General features: G+C 41.9%; 1 protein-coding gene across 2 annotated transcripts in view; it reads left to right on the top strand.

The window, feature by feature from the left end:
* AQP4 (aquaporin 4) overlaps window positions 1–12,225 on the top strand; it is a 13,539-nt gene extending 1,314 nt beyond the window's left edge. For both annotated transcript variants that reach the window (XM_026842614.1, XM_026842613.1), the window contains exons 2-5: window positions 3,902–4,316; window positions 5,216–5,380; window positions 5,747–5,827; window positions 8,429–12,225. In XM_026842614.1, coding sequence (XP_026698415.1) covers window positions 3,936–4,316; window positions 5,216–5,380; window positions 5,747–5,827; window positions 8,429–8,707 — 906 coding nt within the window. In that variant the 5' untranslated portion in view covers window positions 3,902–3,935 and the 3' untranslated portion in view covers window positions 8,708–12,225. The remainder of the gene's footprint in view (window positions 1–3,901; window positions 4,317–5,215; window positions 5,381–5,746; window positions 5,828–8,428) is intronic.
* Window positions 12,226–12,935: the final 710 nt, after the last annotated feature.

Below are 12,935 nucleotides of genomic sequence, written 5' to 3'. Positions count from 1 at the left end.
GGGGGCTGCGGGGGGCTGCGCGCTGCCTTTCCCCGGCGTCTCGCACCGAGAGGTGGCTCCCGGCGCGCCGGGCTCCGAAGGCGCTGCCGGAGCCTTTCGGTCGTCCTCGGGTTTTAGCGCTGGAGGTGCGAAGGGGCCGGCGGGGCCACAGCGTTGCAACCCCCCCCCCTGCATTCCCGCACCCTAAAACTTTGTTTTATTCGCCACTTGCGCTCTCGGGACGAGAAAAGCCCAGCTCCCGCACAGTCAAAAAGCTGCGGTACTGCGCTCCCGGGCGTCCCCCTCCCACCTCCTGTTGGTACCCACAGCAGCCGCCCATTCAACATCGGCTTGGAAAACGCGGCGAAATGGTTCTAAGCAAGCCCTGCGATAGCGCCTTTGTTTTGCGACAGTAGCCTGCCCCCCCTCGTCCCCCCAAGTTGGCAGGCGGGTGCCTCATGTCCATTTGAGCTGCCGCCGGCCGTGCCAGCGCAGGTCGGGACCTGCGTGAGTGCGCTGCGGAGATGCCGCTGTAAATAGCCGCCGCACGCCCAAAACTGCGGTGCGACAGTGGTGTCGTGTGGAGCGGCTGGCTGCGAGCCCACGTCCAGGCTGGTTGCTCTGCTCCCTGAAATGATACTAGTTAGAAGAGGAAGGATCTTTAAAATACCGTTTGACTTGTGTACTGAAGCCTTTGTTATTATTTATATCGTTACGGCTTTGAAGCCATCCATAATCGTGCCTGATGGTAATATGACCTGTAAAAACCCACCTGGCGTCCTGTTAGACACAGTCTGCTGTGTAATCTTGTCGTCCAGATCGGAGAATTTCAGGTGTGACCACACATAAAATTAATCTTTTTGGTTTTTTTCTGTTGTACGTTGTATTTGTCTAAGGCAACCATGAACAGCTACTCCAAAAAATTGTTTTGCAACTTTGATGGCAAATCTTAGCTGCTGGAAAGTCCCATTTTGGTTTCAGACCTTTGCATAGCCATCACTCCATCTCATCTCAAGCCTTTAAATTAACTGCATGATGAGAAAATAGTAGGTGTTGGAGATGGTGTTGGTTTCTAAGTTGCTGATAGCCCTTGGATTTAGATAAGTGAAAACCTGGACACAGGGCTCAAACACAGTATTAAGCTTTCGTCAACATTTGTTCATTAACATTTGTAGGGGGTTTTTTTGCTGTGGGGAAGAAAGGTGTGCAGTTTGAAAGAAAAATTTGGCCATGACAGCTGGGCATTTTGCTGAGTGTTGAAATCATACAAAACCAGACTGCTTCAGAAAAACATGTGTTCATTAAAAATAGATGTTTGGATCGTTAACTATCGAAGTATGACTGACAGTGTAGTTCTACTGTTTTGATTTTTTTTTTTCATGTAGCATGCTGGTTTAGAAGAACAGAAACTTTCTGTAGGTCGATGAGCAAGCTTCTGTGTTTGAGTTATGCTTTTGGCTTGCATGCAGCATTTTTGCATTTTCAGGGTTGCAAATAATACCGGCTGAATTGATTGGACATGATCTCAGCTGAAGCAGCAGTATGAGATCCACCCTTTATAAGTGGTAGCCTCCTTCTAGACAGGCCCATCCGCAGTTCAGTAGAAGGTGCGATCTCCCAGATCCTCCCTGTCTCTCTCTTGCACACGTGCATGCACGTGCACACACACTCACTCCTAATGCGTTCTTCCCAGACGTCCCACAGCTAGAAGGAAGCTAGCCGCATGGTTTTAATACCCAAGACAAACACCCTTTTTTTGCCCACTTCTACACAATGAAGGAATGTAGTTAATTTGTAGATCTCGTTATTCTCCGCATACAGAAAGATATGGTCAGCCACACTTGGACAAAGAAGTCAGGAGTCACCGTACTCCTCTTTCCTATGCTCCAAAAATCTGCATTCCCCACTTGGTGATTGGAAGTTTTGCAGAAGCCTGGAATATGACACCAGCACCTGCATTTTGCTTGGCAAGCGAAAGCTCAGGGAAGTCCCAGCTGAACTGGGGGTGAAAGGGTGGATGAGTGATGCCTCCCTTGTCTGTCCATCCAGGTTTCTTTTCCATAGGTTTCAGGATATGCTTCAGCCCTATAGGAAATGCTCACCTGGGACATACTCTAGCAAAATGAGCTTTTCTCAGTATGGATAAAGCACCTGTGTCTTACTTGGGCCACTAAAATAAATTATTAGTGAGGAAGTAGTAAGGGTGTCAGAGGCCTTTAGGTTTCAGTGAGAATCTGGGCACAGGGTTCAAAGGTAAGGACAACCAAATACTTGTGAGCTTCAGCACTGGGGGAGGCAATGATTTTGGAGCCATTTTGAACAAGAAGTCTAGTCCAGAGAGTTGGTCATTAACTGACGGTTAATACGAGATCTTACAAAACCAGCTTTCAGTTTGTCTCGGGTGTGACCCAAAATCAGGAGATTTTGGCAATTACTTCTTTTCTCTTTTGAGGTTCTGGCTTCGGTTCGTCTCTAGCAGAATTGCAGGCTCAAGCCCCCCAGATCACTTCGTATGCACTTTACAACAGCCATTTGCAGCAGATAATGTAATTCTTGTTCTCATCTGAGAGTCTAGAGGACTGAGATAAGAGTTAAATGACCTATCCAAAATACACAGTAAATTAGCATAAGAAATGAGACAGGGAAACAAATTATTTGCTCCAGTCGCAGGATTAAATTGCCTTTCCCTAACCCTCTGCAACTGTTAAGAAATTCATGGGCCATTCCTCTTGCAAGAACTTGAAAAGGCCAGACATGCCTTTTATGCTTCTTTCTGATGTAAGTGGTATTAAATATGCATTGTAGCTCAGATACCTTAGATAACTGAGCATAAATTCATCCATCTTCCACTTGAAATTCTGTTCCCAAATGTAGCAGCTGAATATTCTTTCTTTTGTTTTCTGCTTTTTGGAGGGGTTGGAGATTTTTTGCTTTTGTTTTTAGAGAAGAATCTTGTTAGCATTCCTTAGAAACTCATTAAAATGCTTCCCTTTTGGCTTATTCTCCTAATTTATTAATACCACAAATAACTTTTTCTTTGGTGACCCACTTTCATAGGTATCTGAACATCTAGCAAAATTGTAGCTCATCAAGAAGGCAGTGTAGACTAATAAATACCATCTCCAGACAGAGTGGAAAAATCAAGACACTTCTTTCTTTGCCACACAGAGTTTTACACACCACACATACAGAAAATATTTCTCTATTCCACAGCTTACTTGGCACCCTTAGCTCAAAAGAAAGCACTTTATTGATTGCATGATTGATTTAAAGGTCAGAATTTAGGATTGCATCTTTTCTCCTGCTTGAATTAAATTTTTACCCCATGTCCACAGTGAAGAAACTGCTCTTTGCATAAATATAAATTGAAATACTTTGTGTGAGTGTTCAAATAGACTTTCTCTTATAGCTCCCAGGGCAACCTCCCAACACTACACTGTTACGAAAACCATTAGGGTTTGACTAAAATACTGCTTTTATCGAACTATCATACCTGCTTTGTGAAAAGTACAGATTTACTTAGAGAAAAAGGATACCCGCTGATTTAATGAGCATGGTGGTCAACGGGCCACTGGAAGTGGTAGGGCTTTACAGACTCTAAATCAAGCAGAGGTTAGCTAGTGTAGAAGAATACACTCATCTTCATACTCACTTATTTAAAAGAAAATAGAGGTTGCTTTTTGTGACCTGAAGCCATACAGACAGACATTGCAGGGGGCAATTAATCACCGTCTGTCCTGCAGACTAACACTGGTCATGTTTTAAGGGCAGTCTGCTCTGACAGTTTGTATTTGTTGTTGTCCCAGCCCAGGGATACTCAGCATTGCCACCTTCTTTCCAAAGACTGCTGGATAGCAACCTCCAACAGGAGAGCATAAGGCTTATTTGGTGACTTCTGACGAAGCTTTGTTTTCCTTTTCAGTAAGTGTGGACGTCTGTGTAAGTGTGAGAGCATCATGGTGGCGTTTAAAGGAGTCTGGACTCAGCCCTTCTGGAAAGCCGTTTCGGCAGAGTTTTTGGCCATGTTCATTTTTGTCCTCCTCAGCCTTGGCTCCACAATCAACTGGGGTGGATCAGAGAAGCCCCTGCCAGTAGACATGGTCCTTATCTCCCTCTGCTTTGGACTCAGCATTGCAACCATGGTGCAGTGCTTTGGACACATCAGCGGAGGCCACATTAACCCTGCTGTGACCGTGGCAATGGTCTGCACGAGGAAGATCAGCCTCGCCAAGTCCGTCTTCTACATTCTTGCCCAGTGCCTGGGAGCCATCGTGGGTGCAGGCATCCTTTACCTCGTCACACCACCAAGCGTGGTGGGAGGCCTGGGAGTCACTGCGGTAATCATTTCTCTTCCAGCTCTTGAACTAGGCTAGCTTAGAGCCTAAGAAAATATGATCAGTGCCATGCAGAATAAAGAGAGCTCAAGTAGAGATTTTAAGAGTTTGCTTGTTTATTTACAACACCTAGACAAGACTTAAAGCTCTCCTTAGGATGGGTTTATGCAGCTGTTCTTTTTATAGAAGTTCTCTTTCCTAGAACTTTCCCAAATCTGATGACAGCAGGTAAAGTTAATTTACATACAGAATTTAAATAATATATGCATGAAATGCCATTTTTATATGGGCTGGGGAGGGAGAAATTAATTCTATGCCATTATGATGGGGATTGAAAAAACATCAATTTAAAATGACATACTTTTGAAATAGATTGTGGCTTAGATTTCAGCTTTGTTCTAAACTAATAAGGAATGCCATCAGTTAGCCCTGTTGCAGGACTTATTAAAAATGCACTTGAGCCGCACACTGCTTAATTTTTAATTGAAATTTAAATTAATTAAGTCAGGGCTAATTAATGAATTTATAATTGAATAGTAAATTACAGTGCTCCCAAGAAAAAAAATGGTGAAGGGGAAGTGCAGCATTTGCAAATCCCTGTGTAAAAATAAACTATACTTCTGCAGTCTAACTTTGAAGTTCTTGTTGGATGCTACTATTAAGCCTTCTGTTCTCAGTCCAGCAGTAATTTTCCATGGCTCTCAAAATTAAAAAATAAAAACTAATGAAAAAATAAGGGAGAGAAGTCAGAGGGAACCTGTACCTCTAAACTTCACTGTTGCCTTTCACTGTGTACCATTTAGAAGTACCTTTCATTGAAGTAGAATTAATGTATGTGGTGGCTTTCTGATTTACAACATCACCTTTGTTTCATCTCCGGTGTTTTTTTTTCCTTCTTCCAGGTACATGGGGATCTTTCTGCTGGCCATGGACTCCTGGTGGAGTTGATAATTACATTCCAGCTGGTTTTTACTATTTTTGCCAGCTGTGATTCAAAACGAAGTGATGTCACTGGTTCAGTAGCTTTAGCAATTGGATTTTCTGTTGCAATTGGACATTTATTTGCAGTAAGTTAACGGCTTCTCTTTAAAAAATAGACCCCTCATCCCTTTATGACTACTTCAGAAGTAAATGGAGACTTCTGTGGTCTTTATAGCAGCTATAGTTATATAGCTGCTATGTTCTTTACAGACCCATGCCAAAACCCTTTGGAGTAGCAGGAGGGTCCCCTTGTGTAGGGTGTTGCATGAGATGTTTTCTGCTTGTTTATGTGATGACTTTGTTAATTTTGTGATAAGACTCAGGAGAGTGACAATACTTGCACTCAAGATCAGAAGCCATGCAAAACCAGGGTGTCCCCATAGTACAAGGGCTAGCAGAAATTGAGTATCTTCAAGACTTTAATAACAGGTAATGTTTTGTCTCTGCTTTAGATCAATTACACTGGTGCCAGTATGAACCCTGCTCGATCATTTGGACCTGCTGTCATCATGGGGAGATGGGAAAACCAATGGGTAACTGTTTTCATGCTTTCTTCACCATATCTACACAGAGCTATAAGGATTTTTCATACATCATTTGGTTTTAGTTACCTATCCCAGTATGTGCTGTAGAGACCATCACTGAGGAAGACAGGTGCTGACCTGCCACCAGCTTAGGTATAATTATGCTCCCCACCTAGGACTGTGGTCAAATACGCAGCGCATTGTAATAGTCTTGCTATTCAGGGGCCCTTTTGTGGAGGTAGTAGGTGGGGTAAAAAGGAAATCATATAAAAAGTTCAAAACAAAAAGAGCAATCCAGCGAGACTGAAAGAATTGTACTGCTAGAGGGAAAAATCCTCTGAGGCACATTGTAAACCCCCTGGTCATGCCGGTGAGAAGTTATGGAAGTAATTCTGTCGGCTTCACGTTCCACCTGTTTCTGCAGCAAACTGGGGCAACCATATGAAATGAGAGCAGGGACCCTCTGTGGTCTGGTTCCTGGGGGAGAACCTGCCTCAGCAAACGCCCGCAGTGTGAGATGAAGGGGTTGCAGTCTGGTCTTTGCAGACCAGACCAGATGTTACCTGTTACAGTTTGAAAGTGTCAGCTTCACCAGGAGTATTTGCACAGGAAACAATTGGATAAACAGATTGTGAATGATGCAGTCATTTTTCTATAGCATCCCACTGTTAAACTTCTTAAAAGCCAATTCACATTTTATAAGGGAGCGATGGATTGCAGCTCAGCCTCACCTAATTATAGACAGGGAAAGCACTTCTACGGACACTTTCAATGCTAACTGTAGGAGCTGCATATTACAGTGCATAGAAGGATTTTCTTGATTTTTAAATTATGAAGCCCACATTGCTCCCACTGCAGCTAATAACAGAAATAGCACTGTCTTCAGGCCCTAAGCCTCTGATTCTGGAAACATGATACCATGTGTAACTTTCTTCCCAAGAGGGGGAAATTTAGGCAAATTTTCCCAGTTACCAGTGAATGGCTTGTTCATACGAAAAGCTGCTGTTGTTTTTTACAGGATGGATTATCCATACTCTAAGGAAGCCTATAATTCATAACTAAAGCTATAAACAATAAATCAGTGTACCATGGAGAAACTTGCAGGAGAAGCTTAGCTACTGTCCTGGTCACTTGGAAAGACGGCCTTTTTATCTCCTCCAGAGCAGTGACATTGGTGTGCCATTGACAGGAGCCTGTGGGCTTCTGCACCTACTAATGTTACAGGACTGCTGCATGCTGACATAGATAGATACCCTACAAAGTTGTGTATGCTGGTTCTATTTGCTTATTCAAATTAGATAATCAGGTGGCTTACTGCCTGTTGGATTCTGTGGGATCAGAAGCCAAATTTGGATTATTTTGGAAATGTGAGTTTGAAATACTGAAGTAAACTGTTCGTGTATACAATAGGAAAGGTTTTGTTTCCATAGAAGTTTGTTGTCACCTTGGGCGAAAATGCAGAAAGAAAACCAGTTTTCTACAGTGGTGTTTATTTTGTGTGTCATCTTGCAAACAGACCATATATGTTGTCTACAGCTGGCAATGAGTGATGAAAATTTAGAGGAGGCCTCTTGGAAAGAGATGGATCAATAAAACTGACAAAACTATTTCTTTTTGAAGATGTGGTCCTGCTTCTCAATCATCTTACCTCAGCTAGTTTAAAGTCAAAGCTGTGCTGGAGCAACAATATGTTGTACGTGACTACAGAGCTGTATTTGAAAAGTCATACATGATTCCACCAGGATCCATGGCCTTTTTTGTCTCAAGAAATCCAAATAAGGATCATGAAGAACCTGTACTTTTGTCTTTTTGGACAAAGTTTTAAAAAAAATAGTTAAATCTCCCATAAAGAGGGGGGAAAACTACTTCCTATTAACAGGAGAAGGTAGGGGGCAGCCAGAGAGGATGCCTGTGTGTCTGTCCATGGGAGGTGTCCATAACTTCATTTCTACTCAGCCAGTCTGCCCCAGAACATTGGTAACCAGACATGTAGACTGAAATCCTTTTGAGGCATCAGGGAAGTAGTAACTGTACCTCACTGACATGTCAACATAGGTCCCTCTTCTCCTCTGCTCCATGGGGTCCAGTACCTGGTGATTCTCTAAACTCTGGCATGAGAACAGTTTTTAGGGTAGAGCTGCACCCATGGATGAGAGGCCATTGAGGTGACTGGATTCAAGGCGACTAGGAAGCCTTCCTGAAGGGGGTGAATATATGTGAGAGAGACTGGGAGGAAGCGGAGGAAAAAAAAAGTAAACAGACCTAGGACTAATGTAATTAATTGCCTAAGAGACTGCCTTTTGACCAACTTCATATGTGATTTTACAGCAGTCACTTAATTGCTGAGCTCCGGATCACCATCTGTGAAACCTATGGTAGTTACACTTCTCTGCCTTATAAACTGGTATGATGGTGAATTTCATCCCTGTTCATAAAAGCCAGGGAACTATGTGACCATGCATTTCCAAAGAGTTCATTTCGACAACTGGGTCAGGGTATTTTGCACAGACTTCTGAGCGAAGTTTGTAGTGACATGCTTTTCTCTGAGACACTGGCTTCTTTATTTGCTCCAGAGTTTAATGCCTGTCTTTTTTCCACCTCTTTTTGCAGGTATATTGGGTGGGACCAATAATAGGAGCAGTCCTTGCTGGTGCTCTTTATGAGTACGTCTATTGCCCAGACGTTGAACTCAAGCGCCGTTTTAAAGACGTCTTCAGTAAGGCTACCCAGCCGTCCAAAGGGAAGTACATTGAGGTCGACGATAACAGGAGCCACGTAGAGACCGATGACCTGATCCTGAAGCCTGGCATAGTTCATGTCATTGATCTCGACAGGGGTGAGGACAAGAAGGGAAGGGATCCATCCAGCGAGGTGTTGTCTTCTGTATGACTAGCAAGAAGCACTGAAAGCAGAGAGCGGCCTGCTAGCACATCCACAGATATCCTTCCACCTATTAAAGAAACAGATCTCCTCTAGACTGAGCATCTGCCATTTCTTAAAAGGTATGGTGTGGGCAGCTGCATGGTAGTGTTGCCACCAAACCATACACCTGCTCAGTTGGAAGATTAGGACTTTGCTATAATTGGGATTCCCCATCTATTATTCCAGATTAAGAGTTGTTCCTAGTACTTTCCTTTCCTTTCCTTCTTTCTGGAGCAACCCCAAAGTCAAAAAAAGAGATGAAAGCATTCTCCTTTAATAAATCAGTCAATAATGAGATAAAAATAGAGTTGTTTAGCATTCAGATTGACAGTTAAGACATATGAGGAAATGCCTATAGACATGAAGACCTTTTTATCATATTGTTCTTCTAACACTTAATCGGCTGTTGTCAGCTCCGATTAGAACATCTTATCCATTAAGCATTCTCTTTCAGGGTCCAACACAGCACCAACAGTATCTAAGAGTTTTATCCACAGTCAAGCAAAGGAGCACTGCTTCCACTTATGTACACCACTATTGTGTGCAGCTACCTTGAAAACTACCTCTGAAAAATATTATACTTTAATAGGTTTAAAAAAAAATTCTATCAACCCATCGAATTTCATCATGATTTGCAGTAAAAATATATTACCTTCATCCCTTCCTGAGAGTAAATGTGCTGAAATTGAATGTTAAAGTCTACTGTAATAAGGCTGCAAAGCATTTGACTGTACTTCTTGCTCCCACTTGTCATTGTCTATCTGGTGAAACATTCTCCTGGGGTTTGACTATTGACCTTTTAGTGTTAGCAGACTCTCAAGGTCATGCAAAGAATATAAAGGCTTTCCTGTTACTTAATAACTCATATAAGAGATATCAGAAGAAAAGAAGGCATATCTGTTTTCAGTGCACTTGTTCAAAGACACATTTCTGTGCTAATTTATGTAAACTAAAAGTTTAAATTACTTACCTACTTTCTTACAAGATGGTTGGAGATATGGGGTTTTTAATTTATTAGTAATGTAGAGGGTTTTTAACTTTTAACTGTATTGAAACACTGATTGGGAAGTATTTTTTTTATAACAGATGTTAAAAAAAATGTCTGCTTCTGGCTTTTTGTTGTAACTGATGCCTAACTATTTGAACAGGATCTGTGCTTGTTCCAGTGTTCATATAGTCTTGATTACACCTCTGGCAAAAGTTTCTTTAATCTGTTGTTAAGAAAAGATGCAAGCACTTGCAGGGTTTTTTAAGGGGAAAGGGACATAAAATTGTTCAGTAATCAGTCTTTCCCTTATAGAAGTATTTTCACAGACATAATCACCCATGTTACACCCATTTACGTTTCTGTAAAGCTGTTACTGAGTTACTGCTTTTGTTTGTGATCAGTGGCTTTGAGTTTTACAATATGCAGCTGCAGAGCAGTCAGGAGCATGGTATTATTACTGTAACTGTATAGATTTTATTTTGAAATTGAAAAGCTACTCCTGCCTATTTAGTAGTAAGAGGGGGAAAAAAAGCATTAGTCCTGACTGTGGGCTGTAATAGCCTTGTCTGCTCTTTGACGTACTCTGTATGCAATCTTTATTACAGGGAATTAGATGTTTCCAATGAGATAATAAACCACTGCTACACTCAAATCTGTGCACTGTGATCCAAAGGCTATTCTACTGTCCCAACTTGCAGCACTGTATAGTCCCAGCATGTTCTGCCAAACTCATTCTCCTAGTTTGACACTTTTCTTGTCTTAAACTCTGTTAGAGTGTGGCACAAGCTCTCTGTGTTGAGCATGAGATTCATGACTCCATGCATTTGCAGTTGGGCCAGGATCTCTCCCGTGCAGCCCTCAGGCACATGTGGCAGACACAGGTGCAAGACAGGTATTCCTTGAGTGACCTAGTGACAGCCCCACTCCCGACACATGAGCCCTCCCGCCAGACACGCTCCCTCCCCATCACATACCTGTTGCAGCATCACAACAGTCGCTGCCTGTCAAGTCTAGTAAAACAGCTGATAACTGTCCTTAGTTGTGCCCCACCACAGTGACAGCATCACGGTTCAGCATGATTAGGGAGCTGAAAGGGACAATGTCAAATTGCAGAGAAGAGCTCTCCTTCCCACAGCAAGGACTAAGTCTCCTGGGGAAGGGCAACATGGGTGTGGTGTTTAGACCCCTGCATACCTCTGCTCAGATGGGTAAATACCATGCTAGATAGATTCAGTGACAAATATCAAAACTTGTGTGTTGTGGTTTGTTTTTTTTTTTTTTTGTCTAGGCATTTGATCTGGCACTTTTGTTTTACTTTTTGTTTTCCCTTCAAATGCTGTATTTGTTAAAGGGACACTTTGATTAAACCTTTTGCATGGCTTAAACAGCTGAAGTAAAGAGTTATACAATAGCACCGGTGGATTTTTACGAAAAGGTTTGCATTTTTTTATTTGAAGACACTCCTTAGAAGCTCTTAATTTGTGAATTTTGCATGGTACTGTGTTATTTAAATAAGAAGCTGTGATTTGTTTTATGCTTAAGGGTCCTTTATACAAATGCCTTGATGCATATTTTCCTCAGCCAGCCTGATGCTGCTGCTGAGGTGAGCATAACACCTAACCCTCAGTTAGAAGGGGTTTTATTTTTCCTTGAAAAATCCTGTATTAATGAAGTGTGGCAAATACTCAGAACCAGTCCCAAGAGGACTCCTTGCTCAAAGAGAGTACTGGAGATAATACACTGAGGCTCTTGCAAAGATTAGGAGAAAGAAGGGAAGCTAAAATAGAGACCACAAGACAGTAAAGGATGTTGTCATGCATTGAACATTAGCAGGAAAGCAAGATGTGGTAGGACTGCTCCTGCTCCCACAGAATGAGATTCATGGAGGAGTTTGTCATTAACTACGGTGGAAATTATCCTGAGCTTTTTGGGGGCCTGATGGCTTCTCTCATGCACTTCCCTGTGTTTTTTCCAAAATCAAAGTCTTTCAGCAAGATAGTTAATGGAAGTACTTACTTCTGGAAGGGGATGTGTTCAGCTTGACATTTATGACCCACCCTAAAGTAAATCCTTAGGAGTGGCTGTTACCACAGATGGTTCTGCCCCACTGCGGGAGATGACCATTCATGTAAGGGAACATCACTCTTCAGTATCCCTTAGGACTCGATTTAGCTTTGACCTGCAAGGATATGTGCTTCTCTAAGTGGTTTTGCAGTGGTATCATCACTGTACAGTAGTCACATTTGGTTAAACAATAGACTAGCATGACCTTTTTATGGATTGGAAATACTTTTGCCTTAATAGGATTTAAAAACATGTACTTTACCACCGTTTGAGTGAGATTTATGTTGTAAAGCTTTGCCTTCAGCTCTAAACTGCATTTCATAACATAACTAAGTATTTATTGTTTGGGGTGGGACATGGTAATATTTTCTGTTTATGATGGTGGATGGATATCACAGGAAGTCTGCCAGGCATGTCTTCATTCTGGGGTCCTAAAAAAAACCACTGATGAGTCTCTCACTCCTCCATGATGTCACGATTGTTTCTATTGCTTTATTTGCACTTTAACAAACACATTCAAAATATTTAATCACTGAGTTTCAGAAAAGAAAGGATGAAAGCTAAGTGTGATTGCACTGAAGCACACAGATACCTTTTGGACTACCTGAACTGGGAGGAGTTTATCAGCCAAATTCTAACTATTCTCAGGAGAAAAAAAAAAAAAAAAAAAAAAAAAAAAAAAACCCAAAAAACAAACCCTGCAGCTTTTGAGTTGTCATCATAACCCTTCTTCTCTTGAAGTATTTGGGAGCTGTTTCTCATTCAGTGAAAGCAGGAGCAATACTCATCTCATGCAGTGTTTAGGCTGGTGACATGTATTTGCATATGAGCTTTTAAAAATGTGTATTATTTCTGATAATTAGTAATTGCCACAGTATCTGCTTAGAAAGCTAGATGGCCTTCCACCTTTCTAGTGTTTGGTAGCAGAGCAGTTGCTGCTGTGCTCTGCAACACTTTGTTTGCAGTCTGTGTAACACATTCAGGATATTGTACACCATCCAATATTTTTAATCTAAATAAATTATGTGAGAATTTACATTGTGAACCTTTCTTTCCAAGGTGAGAGATAAACACCATGCACAATTTTTTTGTATCTCAAATCAACCTGTGTGTATCTGAGTTTCTCAAGGACTTACTAAATAA

Source organism: Athene cunicularia (assembly GCF_003259725.1).
Source record: "Athene cunicularia isolate RWA chromosome 2 unlocalized genomic scaffold, athCun1 chr2_part1, whole genome shotgun sequence".
In the NCBI taxonomy this organism is placed as follows: Eukaryota; Metazoa; Chordata; class Aves; order Strigiformes; family Strigidae; genus Athene; species Athene cunicularia.
The sequence above is the reverse complement of the archived record's forward strand: the minus strand, read 5'-3'. Positions and strand labels throughout refer to the sequence as shown.